The sequence below is a fragment of the Eschrichtius robustus genome, chromosome 1 (assembly GCF_028021215.1).
Source record: "Eschrichtius robustus isolate mEscRob2 chromosome 1, mEscRob2.pri, whole genome shotgun sequence".
In the NCBI taxonomy this organism is placed as follows: Eukaryota; Metazoa; Chordata; class Mammalia; order Artiodactyla; family Eschrichtiidae; genus Eschrichtius; species Eschrichtius robustus.
This window is the reverse complement of record NC_090824.1, coordinates 3,038,167-3,057,796: the sequence shown is the minus strand read 5'-3', so window position 1 is coordinate 3,057,796 and position 19,630 is coordinate 3,038,167. Positions and strand designations below refer to the sequence as shown.

At 54.4% G+C, this 19,630-nt stretch overlaps 1 protein-coding gene across 2 annotated transcripts in view; it reads left to right on the top strand.

Annotated features, from left to right (window-relative positions):
• The window catches only part of TECPR2 (tectonin beta-propeller repeat containing 2), a 96,653-nt gene extending 77,242 nt beyond the window's left edge, over nt 1–19,411 (top strand). Inside the window, exons 18-20 of one of the 2 annotated variants that reach the window (XM_068540247.1) lie at nt 14,749–14,890; nt 15,255–15,404; nt 15,709–19,411. In XM_068540247.1, the coding sequence (XP_068396348.1) occupies nt 14,749–14,890; nt 15,255–15,404; nt 15,709–15,860 (444 nt within the window). In that variant the 3' untranslated portion in view covers nt 15,861–19,411. Of the gene's footprint in view, nt 1–14,748; nt 14,891–15,254; nt 15,405–15,708 lie in introns of those variants that run through there. The other variant, XM_068540257.1, reaches the window with a different exon arrangement.
• Nucleotides 19,412–19,630: the final 219 nt, after the last annotated feature.

The window sequence follows — 19,630 nt, the reverse complement described above, 5'->3', positions numbered from 1 at the left end:
GTTCTTATTTTAATCAGCGTCACACACCTAACTACACAGGTTACACGTCAGCTGGTTCTACAGGTGTGCCACAGGAAACGCGTCTCCCCGCCCATCGTCCCCCGTCTAGAGAACTCCCTTCTTTTGGCGTCATCTCCCTGAATAACCTCGTAGGGAGCTGCGTCTCTATCCTTCTAGCTTAGGGGTTTTCGGTTGACTCCTGCTGGAAGGGAAGGGTGCCTGTCCCCGCAGCCGTGCGCCCGTCTCCCTGCTTCCATCCTCGGGAGCTGCGGTGCTGTGATGGGGCGCACGCCCTCCAGAGCTGAGCCGGGCAGTAAACTGCACTCCGTTTGCTTGTCCGCACGACTCTCTGTTTTCCCTGGGCTTGATCGTTGTCTTTTTTTCCCATCTGGTTTTCTGTGTTTTACATATTCAACCCCAGACTCTCCCTGCCAGCTATGTCCGTTTGCCTTCTGTACACTCGGACATGTGGGCTCCATCCCATTCTTCTTGGAGTCATCTGTCCTGGATGCTTTGGCCGGCCCTCTGGCCTGGTCACTCTGTCTTCCTGGGCCCCCTTTGCCTTGCTCGTGCTTTGGATCCCTTCTCTCCTGGATCCTGTGTCTTCCTCTTTTTGTCTCTTTTTTGGTGGAGTTTATCCTCCGGTCGGTTCCTGAGAAGGGTTTGTAGAGGTAACTTTTGGAGGCATTGTGTGTCTGAAAGTCTTCGCCCACATTCATCCTTGACCTTGTATGAGTATAGCAGTCTAGGTTGGAAATAGACTTCCTTTAGAATTTTAAGGTCTTCTTCTGTCATCTCCTGGTGTCCAGTATTGCTGTTGAGAAGTTTGAAGCCATTCTGATACCTGATCCTTGATATTTGACCTGCTTTTTCTCTCTGGAAGTTTGTAAGATCTGTTTGTTCCCAGCGTTCTGAGAGCAGAGAGTGATGTGTGCCTGGGGGAGCCTGTTTTATCCTTCGTGCCAGGAGCCCTTTCAGCCTGGAGCTCGTGGCGTTTGTTCTGGGATGTGTCCTGTTCCCCTGTTGGCAGTCACCTTCTGGCCTCTGCCCCTCCCACTTCTGTGTGCTCTTTCTGGGCGTCCTGCTTTCGTACTGTGGACTTCCTAAAGTGGCCTCTACTTTTCTTACCTTTTCTCTCCTGTATTCTTTTTCTTTATGTTTTTATCCTTCTTCTTTCTCCTGCAATCCCCCTATTGGGTTATTTCTATAAAAATACACACGCGCACACACACATACACACACACACACACAAACATATACTTTTTCTTTTTTTGGGCCACACTGTGAGGCTTGTGGGATCTTAGTTCCCTGACCAGGGGTTGAACCCAGGCCCTCGGGAGTGAGAGCATGGAGTCCTAATCACTGGACCGCCAGGGAATTCCTCTGTGATTATATTTTAAATTTCTGGACGCTCCTTTTGCTGTTTCACAGTGGTCGAGTCTTCTCTTGCCCTCAAGGACGTTTTTGAAGTTTCTTCCCACGCGTGGTCTCCGTGTCCCTTGAGTTGCCTGCTTTGTCTCTCCGCTGTCTTCTCCACGCAGAGGCTTTCTGTAGACGTTGGCGACCTTGGTGTAAGCGGGGGGCCCACAAGCCTGGCTGGGGACCCTGAGCGTGCGTGAGACTTGCTGGCTGCGGTCTCCGCGTGGCGATCGGGCTGCGTGGTTTGCTGGGGGGGTCCCTGCTCTCAGCTGCTGAGTCCTTTCCTGCTCATTCTCTACTTTCCAGCCTCCAAAGTTGTGTGGCAGTTTTCTCCTCTTGTCATTATCCTTGTGAGATCTGAACTTAAACAACAAAAAAAAACCTCTTCCACTGTCGCTGTAGTGTTGTTTCTTTCAGAAGGGACTGCAGGGATGGATGCGTTTGTTCCTTCTGTTATCATTGCCCAGGAGGCTGTGGGCTCTTCAAAGCCCGGCGGGTGATGCGGACACACACCCAGTGCTGAGAGCCGTGGTGTAGGTCCTCCCTTCCAACTCCACACTCGTGGTGGCAGGGCTTCTCAGAGGGTGCCCCCTCCCTCCTGCCCATTTTCCTTGAATCCTCTGAGCATCTCTGAGTGGTGTCGAGGTGTCGGTGGAGCTCTCTGTTACACACTGAGTCGCTGACGAACACAGTGGTGCTGCCAGCAGGTGAGGGAGAAGACCTCCAAAAATGGAGTCTGACGCTGTTGGACGGAGCGGCCCCACTTTGAGGGCAGTTGGTTTTCTGCCACTTCTTTATTTTTTTCCCCACGTCGCCCTTTTCCCCATGGCTCCATTTGAACACCTGTTGTTTTGAGCTTTCATCCCCTCAAGCCCTGTTCCTAAGAAACATTAGCCTTCCCTGGAGGATTTGACCCTAAGCCTTTCTTCTCGTTCCGGAAGGCTGTGACCCCCAGTCCAGGGCCGCCAGGGTACGGATGGGCCTCCCCAGCCCTGCAGCAGTCCCCTCACCAGTCTCTAACACCCGATGACCCAGAGGTTAAAACAAACACCCAAGGATCTGTCCCAGCTGACAGGTGTGTGCGAGCACCAGGAAGGGTCTGCATGCGGTCCCAGGGGAGCAAACCACAGGGTCACCTCCAGGGACCTTTCCCTCCTGGGCTTTGCTGCTCTGGACGGCCAGCCCCAGGCTGCCTGGGCAGCAGCCGGTGAGCAGGGCCTCAGCACCAGGCATTCAGTTGAGCAGCTGAATGTGAGAAGCTCTTGGAGGCACCTGGGACCAGCACCCTGGGATAGAGTTTCTGCAGACCTCGTATCACAGCAACGCTGGAGCCCTGCCGCTGACCACGGGCACAGTCACCCGGGCTGGGGTCCGCTCCCCAGTGGTGAACAGAAAGAGCGGTCACGGCCGACCTCACCAGCCCCTGCTCAGGAAGCACGGAACGTAACAGCTGCCCAGGAAACCTGTTTCTGAGTGTTTTTCTTTAGCACATCCCCCTGCAGTTAGCAGATGCTGTGTCTTGCTGGATTCAGGCCAGCTGCGGGGGCTGAGGAGATTGCAGGAGCCGGCGCAGGAATCCCCAGGAGGGAGGTCCTCTGGCTTTGCAGTCGGCCAACTAGAGGAAGAAAGAAGCAGAGGAACTTTGCTCCCATCCAGAGTCCGGCATCTGGGTGCCTTGCTCAGCTGGGTCAGCAGTTTTAGCAGTGCAGCTCATTCTCCAAATAAAATCCTGTACTTCAGCCAAACGTGTTCCACCAGTGCTGGCAGAGCTGCTCCCGTGCACCTGCCCTGGGCGCCTGCCACAGGGGTCCAAGGCAGCTCGCAGAGCGGGGCTCGCGGGCCTCGGGGGAGACCACTGGGCGGCACGGCCGGCCCAGGGCAGCCAGAACCGCCACGTCCCAGACTCAGAGCGTGAACACCTGGTAGGGGAGCCTCGCAGGTCACCTGCTCATCCTGCAGCTGAGGACACAGAGCCCGAGGGGGAGGGGATCTGCCCCGGGTCACACGCTGAGTTGAAGGCCAAGGTGTCTGAGAGCCTGCTGGTACTTTAAATACAGGCTGTTACCACTGGTATCCAGGTCTCAAGCTTCTGTGAAACGAGAAGAAGGAATAGACCCGAGGCAGCACGAGGCTCTGCTGCAGGAGAAAGCGCGGAGGAACTAAAACGACCAGACAGACCTCAGGAAGCTCAGCCACTCTGGGGCCACGTGCCCAGGGACGGCCGGAGGGCTTCCCTATGGCAGCCTCGGGGTGCTCGGTCCAGACCCCAAATCCTCAAGGGAAGGCACAGTTCACCGTGTGTCACAAATGTTAGGTGGATGCAGAGTTCATTAGGACAGAGGGAGGGCACAGCTTGGAGGGGAAGGAAGGGGATCGAGAAAGCGCGACTGGCCGCCACGAGGGGTTAGGGTTTCTCTCCAGAAGGCGTCTTCCGCGGTGGGGTCTGTGGTGCTCTGCAGGCTCTCCGATTCATCCACCTTGGTGTTCCTGAACCATTCCTGCTGAGTTTTATCCAAGGTCGCATGAAGTCCATACCAGAAGGATCTGTCTAGATAAACATTACCTTTGGCTGCAAAATTTACAATTTTTTTTCTTTTCTCCTGGATTTATTCACATTCTGGCTGAGGGAAGTTTGTGTGTGTGTGTGTGTGTGTGTGTGTGTGTGTGTGTTCCTTGGGACAAAGGCTTAGTCTGCTACAAGTCTGGAGAACTCTGGTCTGAGCCCCAGAGCCATGGGCAGGACCCTCACTTCTCAGCCTGAGCTTTGTCAGTTTTCTCACCCAGGATACGAGGGGGTTGGGCTTAGCCGGTCTCCTGCATCCCTTCCAGCCCCAAATTGGTTTTGGTGAGCCCTTGATTCAGAAAAGCCAGAGCTTTTTAGTAAGAGGCTGTGTTTTCTCTTGAGCTGGAGTTGGTTGTGCTGCCCTCCCTCTTCTCACGTGGGGTTCCTGAGCCTTGCTGCCCCCCTATATGCCAGTTGCATGAGGGTTTCTTGAGCAGAGGCTCTGTGAGACCAGCCACGCTTGGAGCTCTGCGGGCTGTGAAAATGGAAAAGCGTGACGGATTCCGAGTCTGCCCAGCCCCGAGGGGATTGGGGTATGGGGGGCACACTGGGGAAGGCCTGGTGGGATGAGCCTGGATGGGGCCCCTTCGGGCTGGGAGATGGGGCAGGGGGTCCTTCAGGAGGCCAGTGAAGCAGGTGGTTTGTGAGCTGGGCCTTGCAGAGCAGGGAGGGTTTTAGCAGCAGACTTGCAAAGGGGAATCCAGAGGTGGGGTGCAAAGTCCTGTTTGCTTAGAGCCAAAGCCCAGCGCTGTTGGGCCTGGCCAACCGTGAGGCCAGAAAGGGGGTGCTGCTGGGAGAGGGTGCAGGGCTATGGGGGGCAGGGGTTACCCTGCAGGTAGCAGGGACCATGGCCAATGGTGCAAGACAGTTACATGCCCAGTGCAGATTATCCTTCAGCCCCAGGTAGGATGGAGACTAGTTCGGAGGCCCCTGAAGCAATTGAGGCCACACACCACAGGGTCCAAGCTTGCAGTCTCACGAAATTGGGTAGAAAACCAATGTTAGTGAAAATAGCTGAGGGAGGGGTGGATGACCTCTGGGTTGCACACTTCTGCCTGCCTCAGCTGCCACCAGCAGAGGGGCGGGTGACCGGTGACCAGGGCCATCAGCTGTATCTCTCCATTGTCTGTGATTACCAGAGTCTTATCCTATGAGTGTGTGGTGTTTTGTTTTTTTTTATTTTTGGAGTATAGTTGATTTACAATGCTGTGTTAGTTTCTGCTGTACAGCAAAGTGAATCAGTTACACATATACATATATCCACTCTTGTTTTAGATTCTATTCCCATATAGGCCATTACAGAGTACTGAGTAGAGTTCCCTGGGCTATACAGTAGGTTCTTATTAGTTATCTATTTTATATATAGTAGTGTGTATATGTCCATCCCAATCTCCCAATTTATCCCTCCCCCTCATCCCCTGGTAACCACAAGTTTGTTTTCTACATCTGTGACTCTATTTCTGTTTTGTAATTAAGTTCATTTGCATCCTTTTTTTAGATTCCACATATAAGCGATATCATATGATATTTGTCTTTCTGTGTCTGACATACTTCACTCAGTATGACAATCTCTAGGTCCATCCATGTTGCTGCAAATGGCATTATTTTGTTCTTTTTTATGGCTGAGTAACATTCCATTGTATATATGTACCACATCTTCTTTATCCATTCCTCTGTCAATGGACATTTAGGTTGCTTCCGTGTCCTGGCTATTATAAATAGTGCTGCAGTGAACACCGGGGTGCGTGCATCCTTTCAAATTATGGTTTTCTCCAGATGTGCCTAGGAGTGGGATTGCTGGGTCATATGGTAGTTCTGTTTTTAGTTTTCTGAGGAACCTCCGTACTGTTTTCCACAGTGGCTGCACCAGTTTACATTCCCACCAGCAGTGTAGGAGGGTCCCCTTTTCTCCACACCTTCTCCAGCATTTATTGTTTGTAGACTTTTTGATGATGGCCATTCTGACCGGTGTGAGGTGATACCTCATTGTCGTTTTGATTTGCATTTCTCTAATAATTAGTGATTTTGAGCATCTTTTCACGTGCTTTTTGGCCATCTGTATGTGTGGTCTCCAGAGTGTGTGGTCTTACCACAACTAACTTAGTGACTGTAGTCCGAATTCTTGGGGGGATATACGAGACGAGAAGCTTGGAGTCAGAGTTAACAAGTACTGTATGTAACTCGAAAACAAGCTTGTCTTGATTCCAGGAAACACAGAACCTGTCACATTTCCAGTTCATGTTATCTAAACTCAGCTGTATTTTCGCTGCATCTGGCAGCTAAGATGAATCCCTTAACCTGGGAACGGTCACTCTGGGCCCCCAGGCCGGTGCACACAGCAGCAGAGCCTTTGGAGTCCCAGTTTGGGAACAGTCCATCACGTGAAAACTTCACCCCTTAACTTCAACATCATGTCTAGTCAAGATCTCAGTTTATAAATTGTGGAGAGTCTCTCAGTTAATGGGAGAGAGTAATGGTGTATCCTGTAACACTGGTGTTACTTGTTCATAATAATGAGTAACAGTGCTTATCTTTTGAGAACATGGGGTGTTTACAGTCACGAGCAGCCCCTTTGATTTGTAAATATCAAAGCAGGTTGGTGGCTGTGATCTGGGTGCTTCCAGAAAGGGGGTGTGGCTCCCTCCCCATCACCCACACTGCAGCTCATCTTGAAAGGACACTTAAAAATAAGCAGGAACAGGCGCACACCCACACACACTCACACACTTGCACACGTACACACACACACACACACATACTGTCTTCACAGACTTTGGAAGCACACCAAGATTATACATAATTTTTTAGCATTTCCAAATGATTTTACATCTTAAATTCCTTATTTATCCATTTTAATTGCATCCTTCTTCTTTCTTTTTTTCATTTTTATGAAGTTTTGAATATGAATAAACCAGAATTCTAGGCTGTCTGCTTTTTTTTCTTATTGAGATTTTTATTGTGAAAACTGCAGATTCACATGCATTTGTAGGAAATAATAGAGACCCTGTGTACCTTTTACCCAGTCTCCCCCAGTGATGACATCTTGCAAAACGATAGTACATTGTCACAACCAAGGCCTGTCTACTTTTTGTTTTTTCAAAAATTGTGGTAGGGACTTCCCTGGTGGCGCAGTGGTTAAGAATCCACTTGCCAATGCTGGGGACACGGGTTCAAGCCCTGGTCCGGGAAGATCCCACATGCTGCGGAGCAACTAAGCCCGTGCGCCACAACTACTGAGCCTGCGCTCTAGAGCCCACGAGCCACAACTACTGAGCCCGCATGCCACAGCTACTGAGCCCACATGCCACAACTACTGAGCCCGTGCGCCTGGAGCCCGTGCTCCGCAATAAGAGAAGCCACCGCAGTGAGAAGTCCGCACACCACGACAAAGAGTAGTCCCCGCTCGCGGCAACTAGAGAAAGTCCAGCACAGCAACGAAGACCCAACGCAGCCAAAAATAAATAAGTAAATAAATTTATTTAAAAGAAAAAAAGGGGCTTCCCTGGTGACGCAGTGGTTGAGAATCTGCCTGCCAGTGCAGGGGACACGGGTTTGAGCCCTGGTCTGGGAAGATCCCACATGCCGCGGAGCAGCTAGGCCCGTGAGCCACAACTACTGAGCCTGCGCGTCTGGAGCTTGTGCTCCGCAACGAGAGAGGCCGCGACAGTGAGGGGCCCACGCACCGCGATGAACGGTGGTCCCCGCTCACCGCAACTAGAGAAAGCCCTCGCACAGAAACGAAGACCCAACACAGCCAAAATAAATAAATAAACAAATAGCGTTCCCTTTATAAAAAAAAAAAAACAAAAAAAACCTACATGATCAGAAATGCAAATTAACACAAATATTTAAAAAAAAAAAAAAGAAAAAAGAAAAAAAAATTGTGGTAAAATACACATACATAAAATTTACCATCAGTGGCATTCAGTGCGTTCACAGCGTTGTGTGACTTTTATCACTGCAGATAACTGTGTGACTGCAGTGTGACACAGTCACACAGTGACTGTGTGTGACTGCAGAGCAGTTGCATCATCCCAGAAGGAAGCCCTGCACCCAGCAGCAGTCCCTCTCCGTTCCTCCCGCCCCCCAACCCCTGGCAACCACTAATCTGCCTTCTCTCTGTATGGATTTTTCTCTCCTGGATGTTTCATATAAATGGAGTCATACAATATGTGGCCTTTTGTGATTGGCTTTGTTTCACTGAGCATCATTTTTTAAAAAAGTATTTTATTTATTGGCTGCGTCAGGTCTTAGTTGCGGCACGTGGGATCTTTCGTTGGCTCTGTAGTTGAGGCGCGGGCTTAGTTGCCCCACGGCATGTGGGATCTTAGTTCCCCAACCAGGGATTGAACCGGCGTCCCCTGTATTGCAGGACAGATTCTTAACCACTAGACCACCAGGGGAGCCCTGAGCATCATGTTTTTGAGGTTCATCCATGTTGTATCAGTATCAGTACTTCATTCCTTTTTATTGCTGAATCCTATTCCATTGTATGGATAAGACCACATTTTGTTTACCCACTCATCAGTTGGTGGACATTTGGGTTGTTTCCACTTTTTGGCTACTGTTAAGAGTGTTGTCATGAACATTCGTGTAGCTTCTGTTTGAACATCTGTTCCAGTTCCTTAGGTATATATCTAGGAGTGGGATTTCTGGGTCGTGTGGTAATTCTATGTTTAACCTTGGAGGAACTGCCAAACTGTTTTCCACAACAGCTGCACCATTTGACATCCCAGCAGCATATATGAGAATTCCTGTTTCTCCATATCCTTACCAATACTTGTTCTCCATTTTCTTTTTTTAGCCATCCTAGTGGGTGTGAAATGATACCTCACTGTGGTTTTCATTTATATTTCCCTAATGACTAATGATGTTGAACCTCTTTTCGTGTTTGTTGGCCATGTGTACGTCTTCAGAGAAATGTCCATTCAAGTTCTTTGACCTTTTTAAAATTCAGTTGTCTTTTTGTTATTGGATTTTATTTTATTTTTGTTGTTGGATTTTTAAAGAGTTTTTAATTCTGGATACTGGACCTTTATCAGATATATGATTTGGAGATATTTTCTCCTATTCTGTGGGTTTTTTCACTTTCTTTATGGTGTCCTTTGATGTACAAAAGTTTTTAATTTTGATGAGGTCCAATTTATCTTTTTTGTTATTGGTGCCATATCTAAGAAACCATTGCCAAATTTAGCTCTTACATTTATTTATTTATTATTTATTTATTTATTGGCTGCGTTTTTGGTTTTCGTTGCTGCGCGTGAGCTTTCTCTAGTTGGGGCGAGCGGGAGCTACTCTTCGTTGTGGTGCGTGGGTTTCTCATTGTGGTGGCTTCTCTCGTTGCGGAGCACGGGCTCTAGGCACTTGGGCTTCAGTAGTTGTGGCACGTGGGCTCAGTAGTTGTGGCTTGTGGCCTCTAGAGTGCAGGCTCAGTAGCTGTGGCGCACGGGCTTAGTTGCTCCGCGGCATGTGGGATCTTCCCGGACCAGGGCTCAAACCCGTGTCCCCTGCGTTGGCAGGCAGATTCTTAACCACTGTGGCACCAGGGAAGCCCTTACATTTATTTTTGATCCATTTCAAGTTAAGGGTCCAGCCTCATTCCCTTACGTGTGTGCTGTCCAGTTTTCCCAGCACCATTTGTTGAAGATTACTCTTTTCTCATTGAATGATCTTGACAACCTTGTCAAAAATTACTTGGCTGTATAGATTTATTTCTGAACTCTCAATTCTATTCCACTGACTTACATGTCTATCCTTATGTCAGTATCACACTGTTTGATTATTGTAGCTTTATAATAGTTTTGAAATCAGACAGCGTGAGTCTTCCAACTGTGTTTTTTATTTCAAGATTGTTTTGGCTGTTCAGGGGCCCTTGTAATTCCATACGAATTTTAGGATCAGCTCTTCCATTTCTGTAAGAATACCAGCTGGGATTTTGGTAGGGATTTCATTGAAATCTGTAGATCGCTTTGGGTGGTATTGCCTTGTCTACTTCACAGTGTAGAGCGCTGTCTTACAGAAGGTAGCGCACAGAAGGAGGGCTTGTTTAGTCACTTCTGGGCTCCAGCCCCGAAGTCTGATGTGGAAGGTTTGGCCCCAAGCCCAGGAATGTGCCAGTTTAACAAGGTCCCCCACGGGTCCCAGGGACTCCAAGGTTTGAGAACCACTCTGGCCTTACCCGTCTTCCCTAGGGAGGGTTCTGGGGTTCAGCAAGAGCGAGTTTCCTAGTTTGAAAATGGCCAGTTCGTGGGCAGGAGTAGTCTTCACAGCTACTTCCTGTTCAGCCTCCTCTTGGCATTCTGGCCCTGCGTGACCTCTGGGAGTAAGGTCATTGGAATTTGTTCCAGTTGACTTTTGTGAAGCAGCATTTCTTGGGCCGAGTTCAGGAGCTCTCGGGGTGGCAGAGGGTGGGTGACATTTATGGAATCTCCCTGTCTTTTCCATACTGCCTCCGCCTTAACCCCTTTTCTCCCAGAGGCCAGGGTGGTGTGCCTGTCTGACCTGCACTGAGTCCTCGATTCGGCTGGGAGGTCCTCTTGTTCGTTGCGTCTTGTTTCTTGACATCAGACCTCGGATACATTTCCCAACCTCTCTCTGTCTGAACACCTCTGATCTCAGAGCCCTGGGGCCCAGCAGACCTTGCTGGGATCTACTGAGGAGACAAATCTTGCAGGTGGTGCCCTGCCCTTCGCTTCCCGCCCCAGCCTCGGCCCCCCAGGCCGTGTTCCCTCCTTTGCACATGCTCTTGCTCCCCGGCACACTCCTCCCTGCCCTTTTCTCCTGGTTCTTTCCTGGATGTCCTTCAGTCTCACTTCGGCCGACAGCTCCTAGGGCAGCCCTGCCTGACCGCCTGTCTGACCCCAGGTACGTGCTCTCAGAGCACCACGTTCTTCACCTCTGTAGCTCCCCTTACCTGTTTTGCAGCCTTACATGTCCTCGTGTGACTGTTTGATTAACGACGTGTCTCTCACCAGACTTGAAAATCCAGGAGTCAAGAAGATTGATCCCCAGCACCTAGCACAGTGCCTGGCACGGGGCAGGCGCTCAGGCAAACACCTGCTGGATGGTTGGGGTTGGTGGAGGCACGAGTGGGCGGGTGCGGTGATGGGTGGGCGGGGTGAGCAGTGACAGGTAGATGATGGGTGAGTGGGTGGGTGGGTAGGTGGCTGAGTGGCTGGCTGGCTGGCTGGCTGGGAAGCACCAGTCAGTGAGTTTCCAGAACCTCCTTTTCCTCTCCACTTTATCAAACAACACTCCTTGGGACCTGCTGTTTGACTGTCCTTCAGGACACACAGGTGACTGAGACACCTGGAAAAGACACAGAACATCGCCAGGGCCGTGACCCAGTGGCCCAGAGGATGGTGGCAGCGTGTGGGGCTGGCGGGGGCGCCTGACAACTCTTCAGTGCCGCCGCCTCCCCTCTGGGACAAGACCTGTCTCTGAGGCAGAAGTCCGCTGCTCCTCTCCCCGCCTCCCACCCCCCAGCGACCCCAGGACTGCACCTGCCCCTCCTCCCCTCCTGGAACCTTAACGGCCCGCCTCCCTGCGTCCCTGTCCCTCTCCCAGGAGCTGACTTGTCCAGGTAGCCCCCCAGCAGCCTTGTTCTGCCCTGTGGCCTCTTCTCCTCTTAACCCTTTGCAGTCTGGTTCAACGGCCCCGGCTGTGCCCTCCACCGCCCCTCTGCAGGCCTCCAGGGGCTGCTAATGGGCTCATTTTGTGTTCCTCCTGACCTCTGAGTAACACTTGCTACCACTGCCCAGCCCTTCCCGCCGCTTCTTTATTATCCTATTAGTTAAAGTGTTTTCAAAGAGCCCCGCCCCCGCCTGCCCACCACCACTGGACACCAGAGTGACCAGTGGGTCATTTCAAATGCTGAGGCCTGGGCCCTCAGGGTGGTTGGCGTGAGCAGCCCGTGTTGAGAATCAGAGCGGGGACAGCGTCTCCTGGGTCCTCCCCAGCGCCCCCAGCCGAGCTGTCTCTCAGCTGGATTATTCCGCCAGCTTCCAGCACGGGGCTCCGCGCCCTCCCGCTTCCCTGAGGTCGGTCCTCGCAGCAGCGGTGTCCGTTCACGTCACTCCTCTCTCCACACCTCCCTTAGCACGGAATCTGCTGCCTTCTCGCCTCTCCCTCCTCACTCACCGGCCTCCACGCTGGCGTGCCCCTGCTGGGGGGACAGGGTCAAGGACCGCCCCCCCCCATTGCCATGGTGTTCCCCTGGCCCCTCTCTCCCCGTTACACAGCGCAGCCCTGGTGTGTTTGCCTGGCCCACCCCCAGTGGAATGGAGGCTCCGTGAGGACCGTGGTCTGTCTGCAGGGGAGGTTTCCCCGGCACCCAGCATCTAAGGGGCTCAGCGTTTGCTGAGCAAGTGACCGCGTGGCTCCACGGGGAGGTGTGTGTCCAGGAAGCAGCCGATCCGAGAGCTGCGGGGGTGGCGTGGTGTTCCGCGGAACCCAGCCCGGGAAATGCTGCAGGATGACCCCCCTCGTAGGATGTGTCCCTACGGGTGCCTTGCTCATCCTCGTGACGTGCAGTCAGCACCGTCCCTGCTTTTACTCCAGCTGCGTCTGCTCTCCTGTCCTTTGAGAACTGGCTGACGTCCTTGCCCCTGCCGCCGCCTCCCCTGGGAGTGCGGTTCAAGTCCCGTCCTGACGTCATCGAGTTTGGGGGCGGGGGGGAGCGGCTGCTGCTCATGCCCTGAAAGCCCGCCGAGCTGTACACTTAGGATTTGTGTTGTTTTTTAAAGGTATGTGACCCTTAAGCAAAGAGTTGTCTTTTATTGGATGAGAACAAGTGAAGGGCTGGGCTCAGGCACCGGCTCAGAGGGAAGCAGGGAGCCTCGTGTCCATGCCCCCAGCACTTCCAGGATCCAGGGAGCTCAGCCCGGGCAGGTGTAGCTCCCCCGGCCAGGAGCTGTGTGGGGTTGTGCAGGGTGGGCTGCAGCCTGCCCTGGGCACGAGGGCGTGTGGGGGAAGGGCAGGCAGGCCGAGGCCCCGAGGAGGCAGGGATGGCAAGCGAGGAGTTCCCGCTCTACTCTGGGCAGTCGGGAGACGTGGCAGCGAGGCAGGCAGGCAGGCAGGCAGCAGGGGTCCCACAGTGTCTGGGCAGCCTGGTGATGGGCGGGACCGGGCCCAAACCGGGCAGTGGGGCCGGGGGGCCGAGGGGGTCCAGGTTCAGAGCTGTCCAGGAGATGGCGGGAGCCAGAGGAGGGAGAGGAGAGAGAAGGGGCGCCGGCTCTCCTCCCGGCCTTCCTCCTCCGAGGGCTTCTCCCCCGCCTGCCCCCCGCCGGCTCTTCCCTGCCTCCACGTCACAGCCGTCTTCTCTGTCTTCCCACTGCTCCGCTGCCTGGAAGTTCGTGGCTTCGATCAGCGCTTTACTGCTCGTGCCTCTCAGGACTCCGGGGCTGGGGTGCGGGCAGAGTGCAGCATGGACGGCCCTTCTCCGCTTCACCGTGGCGGGGCCTCTGTGGGCCGCGCACACCTCTCTCCCCTCCGCGGGGCCTCCGCACTGCACACCTCTCCACGCCGGCCGGGCTCTGAGAGGAGAAGCTGACGCTGCCTGCTCCTCGAGACCAGGCTCGGCCCTGCCAGCGGGATGCTTCCGCCATGTTGCTTTGGTCAAAGGAGTGCAAGGCCGGATTCCAGGGGAGGGGCACAGACCCCGTCTCAGTAGAGCCGAAGAAGTCACAGCCACAGCAGGCGTGGGAGGGCAAGGAACGCTCTCAGTGTTTATGTTCTTGCCTGAAGAGGACTTAGGAGGCTGCTCAGCTGAGAGGGCCCATGGGTTCTGGTTGCGTCTCTCACCGACCGCAGGGCCCTCCACCCTCCACCCGCTCCCTGCAGCCCCTCGTCCTCTCTGGAACGGTGTGGGGAGGGGGAGGGTGCTGGGCCTCGGGCGCCCCTCCCCGAAGGCAGGGCTGAGCAGGGCCACTGGCCTCCTCGCCTGCCGGTTCTGGTTCCTGCGAAGCTCGCGGCAGCTGCGCAGTCGGCCTGGCTCTCGGCCTGGCCATGTCTGCGTGACGAGCAGAGCAGAAGAGGGGGGCTCGGGGCATGAGTGGGGAGACCCATCTCCGCAGACACCCGCCTCGACCCCTCCCCAGGCTGCCCAGCCACCCTTGATCGAGCTCCCGGGCCGGTCCACACACCTTCTCCCCGTGGACCCTCTGTCCCAACACTCTCAATGGCAACTGCATTTTTTGGTGTCTTTTACCTTTATAATTTATAAAATTCAACTTTTCATTTTGAAAAACTTCAGACCAACGGAAAACTTGCAGGCAGATTTCAGTACCTGCCGTAGCCTCAGGTCCACCCAGAGTCACCCGCTGCCAGCACTGGGCCACGTGTGCTTTGTCTCCGAGCGTGAGGCTGTGAACGGGCTTGTGAGGACCCTCAGGGGCCAGGCCCCCGGCCACCTCCCCTTCCCCTGCGGCACCTGCTGTCTGTCGCTGCCCGTTAACGCAGCCCGCCCCTCCTGGCCTGGCATCCCGCAGGTCTTCTCCCCGTGTCCTTCTGCCACCTGGCCCATCTTTGTTCCCCAGGACATGCAGCACGGAAGAGTTGGGGCTCCCTGCTTGGTGGGAGGTCCCTCGGCCTGGGTCTTCGGGGCGTTTCTGTCCCTGTGAGGCTGCGCTCTGGGGACAGGCCTGGTCCCCCCACCCCCTTGCCCGCCGCTCCTGCCGTGCCGGGCTGCCCTGGGCGGTGCGGGAACTGCCCTCCCCAATCATGTGCGCCCACCTCCTTCCCTGAGGAAAGGCCCTTCCTGCTTCCAGCCCGCCGGGGTCGCCCTGGTCAGCGTCCACTCCAGCCCCAGCGACCAGATGCTGTGGGCCCTGGACAGCAGGTGGAACGTGCACGTCCGCGTTGGGATCACCGAGGAGATGCCGGTGGGGACCGACTGGGAGCACGTGCCAGGTAGAGGCGCTGGGTGGGCGGTGGCCACTGCGGCCACACTGGGGCCTGGTTTGTTTCCGAGGCTCTGCTGAGGCAGGTGACAGCAAGCGTCTACCTCAGTGTTTCCCAGCGTGGGGACCGCCCCGCAAGCAGAGCGCCAGCTCCGTGTCCTTGGGTTCTTTGTGGGACGACCGTTTCCGGACCGCCTGGGCTCTGGTGCTCAGGTCTTGGGCTCTTGCGGCCTTGCCGGCCCTGCAGACAGGGCGTCCTTTCCCTGGGCTCCCACTCGGTGCCCAGCCAGGGGGAGAGCAGGCTTGCGGGGAGGGTTGGTCCGTCCCTTCCACGGCCGGGGCCGAGGGCAGACGGATGCTCTGTTTGCCTGCAGGGTTGCAGGCCTGCCAGCTGGCCCTGAGCGCCAGGACCGTGTGGGCCCGCTGCCCCAACGGGGATCTCGCCCGACGGTACGGCGTCACCGACAGAAACCCTGCCGGAGACTACTGGAAGAAGATTCCCGGGCACGTGACGTGTTTCACAGGCAGGTGCCGGGGCGCCGGGGCTCCAGTGGATGGCGTCGGTGGGGCTCTGGCGCTGCTCCCCTGGGGCTGGGTCCCCCCAACGAGAGCCCATCCCAGGGTCACACCTGGCGGGGGCCACGCAGCGCCCGGACTCGGCCAGGGTCTCCCGGGAAGAGGACGGGGCGCCGAGCCGCCCCCTTGAAGGCTGAGGAAGCCGAGGCGCCGGTCGGGGGGTGCCCGGGGCCCCACCGCTAGGCAGTGCGCGTGCAGACGGGGAGCCGGGCTGGGGAGTGACGGGCGTGCGGCTGGCTCTTGTCCCCGCAGTGACCTTGTCAGACGAGCTGTGGGCAGTGGGCCCCCCCGGCTCCCTCCTGCAGCGGCTGACGCGGACTTGCAGCCGCTCCCACGGCGCCCAGAGCAGCCCGGCCACCGCCCCCCACCCCGAGGACCTGGACGACGAGTGGGAGGTCATCTGAGGGAGCGCTCGGCGGGCAGGCCGCCGAGACTCGTGTGGTGGACACGGGCGGTTTTGAGTCACTCGCCCTTGGACACGCCTCGCCCGCTCTCGTCAGACACGTCTAGCCAGGTTGGACGCCCCACTCTTGCTTTCCTCCGTGTTTGTTTCCATCTCGTTCCAGAACCCACAGCCTCGGCCGAGAGGTCCGGAGCCGTGGCTGTAGCAGCAGTGCCTCTGAACTCCCGCTGAGGCCGTCCCCGAGTGGGACGGTGGCCGCTCCAGTTGCATGCACTACGGTTACCGCCGTCTGCCGCGGTCACCTTCCCATCACTGACCGCTCCCGGGCCCGTGGAGCCCGAGGTCCGTGCCGTCCACCTGCTGAATATGTTATTGGGATGGCTTCGTCTCCATCACAGGGTCCCTCCACCTCCTCTCTGAGATGCAGGTCCCAGCACCCGTTCCCTGCTGGACACACCAGATGGGAAGCCAGCTGTGCCAGGACAGGAACACACGCGTAGCGACATGCACACGCCACGCACGCCCTCCCTGCCCGCTCCCAGGGGGCCAGGCTCGCCTCCAGCAGAACAATAAAGGCCAGTGGGTGACCCGGAATACGGAAGTGTGCGTGTGTATCCGAGGCAGGTGTGGTGGGACGTGGGAACCTTAGCCATGTTAGTGACATAGGAATGTCTTAGGGTGACACTCAGCCCTGCTGCTGGTGACGTCATGAAAACCAGAAGCACCTTCAGAGGATGAATCTACTAATTCTTGCCTTTTTTGTTTGTTGTATTACAAACCTACATGAGATACCTCACTTGAAATCAGATCTTACAAATTTAGAAGAGAAATGTATTTTCTGAAACCAGGGGAAGGCCTTTGATTCCTTCCCCTGGTTTATCCTGAGCCTGCACCGTTCTCGGCTGCAGCCTCAGAGGGTGGACACCGCCCTGCGTGCCCTCGATGTGCGGGGCCGCCACGGGACCTGCCTGCTGGCTGCGAGTGGCAGCCAGGCAGTGTCAGCGGGCATCTGGGTGGGTGCCCAGCGAGGTTGAAACTGGGGCCTGCTGTGGCCACGTCAGACTTCGGTCCCTGGGCTCGGCCTGCAGTGCCCACGCTTGTCGCTGGCATCTGAGCTGTAGGACTCGGCAGCCCAGCCAGGCATCCGCCCTGAGCCCGCCACCCCCCCCTCTTGGAGGCAGCCCCACGGAAGGACTCCAGCCTGGCTGCTTTTTTTAGCCTGCCCTTGGCCCGGGGCCCAGTTACTCAATGCCTGTTTTCTACTAAGCAAGTGTGTCCCGGAGCCCCCAGGCCACAGGTGAAGAGCGATAAGATTTGTTCTCTGACAGGACCCAGCCAGCCACGAGGATGGAGGCTTTCCAGGTCTAAATGAGGACAAGATGCTGAAATCCCAGACCTTACTTACTACTTCACTTTTATAGAACCCTTTTTCTCAAAAGTCTGGTGACAGCAGAGGGAGCCCAGGCTGGCTGAGGCCCCTCTTCTGCGTATGTTGTGCCTTGCCCGGCTCCTCAGATGGCAGCGCTCTCCTGAACCCACGGGACTTTAGTGCAATTAAACCCCAGTCTAGTTAGTTTGATACGTTTAAACTACTTGTAGCCTTTTTTTTTTTTTAGTTGTGCTTTGAGACAGTGCAATAAACTAGACTTTTCCGAGCCTAGTCGAGTCTGATGTCTGAGTGGTGAGAAGGTGCCCTGAGCGGGCACTCAGGAAGGCTGTTCCCACTGGTGCCGCAAAGAATCTGCTGCTGGTGTTGCCAGCCCAGCCCCACGGCCAGGAGGGTGTGGGCAGACGTCATTTCGTGACCAGTTTGCCCGGGGGCTGTCCTGGGGGAGTGCCACTGCAGAGGTGGCCCTGGGGAGGACACCCTACCGTGAGGCAGAGCGCAGGGCCGCTGTGGGCAGGCTCTGGGGGCTCAAGACTCTGGGCCTGAGTCTCCATCCAGGACACAAAACCAGATACCAGAAGTGCCCTAGTGGAAACCAGCACGTGGAAAAAGATCACGTTCATGACAGCAGCGGGATGCGTCACGTGCCAGGAAACAACCTGAACAAGAAGTGTCAGACTCAGTCAAGGGCTGGCCAAGCTTTACTGAAGACTTCCAAGAAAGCCTGAATTGGGAAGGCAGTCGACATTCCTGATGGACGACCACAGCCATTGTGCAAAGAAAAGACACCAATCCTTTCCAAAGGCATTTATGGCTTTCACTCAATTTGTCAAAATCCCCACTGGGATTTTTTTAGTTGGGGGGAGGCAGAGAAGAATCCATAAAATAATGTTCATGCCCACAGACACCCCCCCTGGACTGTGCCAGATACGCTGCGAGGGTCTCGTGCGTGCAGCTTCACGTCCTCAGTAGGGCCCTGAGAGGTCAATACCGTTAGCCCCAGTGAGACTCAGAGAGGGGAAGTAACTTGCTCAAGTCGACACAAGGAGCGCTGGGATTGGAGCCCAGCTCTGTGGGACTCCAGACCTGTGCTGTCTGACGCACCTCACCGTCTTGAGAAGAAGAAACAGATGAGGATTGCCAGGAGTGATGACGGGCCAGCAAATGAAGTAGGACGTGGATGGAAGGGCCAGTGACGTCGGGCAGCCCAGCGAGGCCCCCGGGGAGTTAACAAGGTGAAGGCGGCACGCAGGTGAGAGGACGGTTAACTGATGTGGCCCGCTACTTAACCATTCAGACAAAATAAACATTAAGTGGATTAAAGAATCTTAAAACTAGGGGGCAAAAAACAGTATCTGATTTCTGGATGGCAAGCACTTTCTAAACTCAAAAGTAGTGGGAAAAGTCAGAGGAAAATACTATATAGATTTGATTTCTTCAAAATATAAAGATGCTGTGAATTAAAAACCCCCCATAAAATTAAAAGGGGAAATAATTGCAACAAGTCGGAGGAACACCGAAGACACACGTATGGACAAAGGAGATGAAAGGGCACTGCTTAGTGAGCACCCAGGGCAGGGGTGCACATGGAGCAAGCGGGGAGCCCCCTGTTGGCACGGTCCTTCTGGGAAAGCCAAGTGTCCAGCAGCAGCCTTAAAACCCTCAAGCCCCAGAACTCCTACTTCTGGAAGCCTGTCCTCAAGAACAAATCCTAAGTCAGGGTTAAACGTACAGCGCAGCGTCGTTTGTGATTGTGAAACACTAAAAACAACTGACGTTCGGGAGCATTCCTCTCATGAAACAGTACGCAGCTGTTAAAAAGCAGGTGTGTTCCTGGGGGAAATGTGTTCTGAGCAGTCTGTCATGCAGTTTTATCATAGCAGCGTTAAATCTCCTGGGCGTGGTAATGATCACGTGAGTTTGTAGGAGATCATACATACAGGGAGAGGTAGATAATGCCAATGGACACGTTGTACTCTTCTAACTTTTGGTGGGTTTGAAATCTTTTTCATAATTCCAGGGGGCAGAGGAGGGGCAGAAAGACACTACACAAGCAGCTGGTCACGGTGGTCACCTGTAGTGTGTACCTTTTTGTATCTTTTGAATTTGAGCCATGTAAATGTGTTATTTATTCCAAAAATAAATAAAATTCACATTTTAAAGACTCAGTTCTCTCTAACATCAACTCTTTATCGTATCAGCACTAGCTGAATCAAATATCACAAAGTAAACACCAAAGGCTTCTCAAAAATCATATTTACACAATGTTCTACAGTATATGGAAATGCTTACTCTACAGTAAGTTTTTAAATACTAGATTTGATCTGATGTCATGTGAAAAAGTATGCATAGAAAAAAAAATTGAACATATGTATATATGTGCA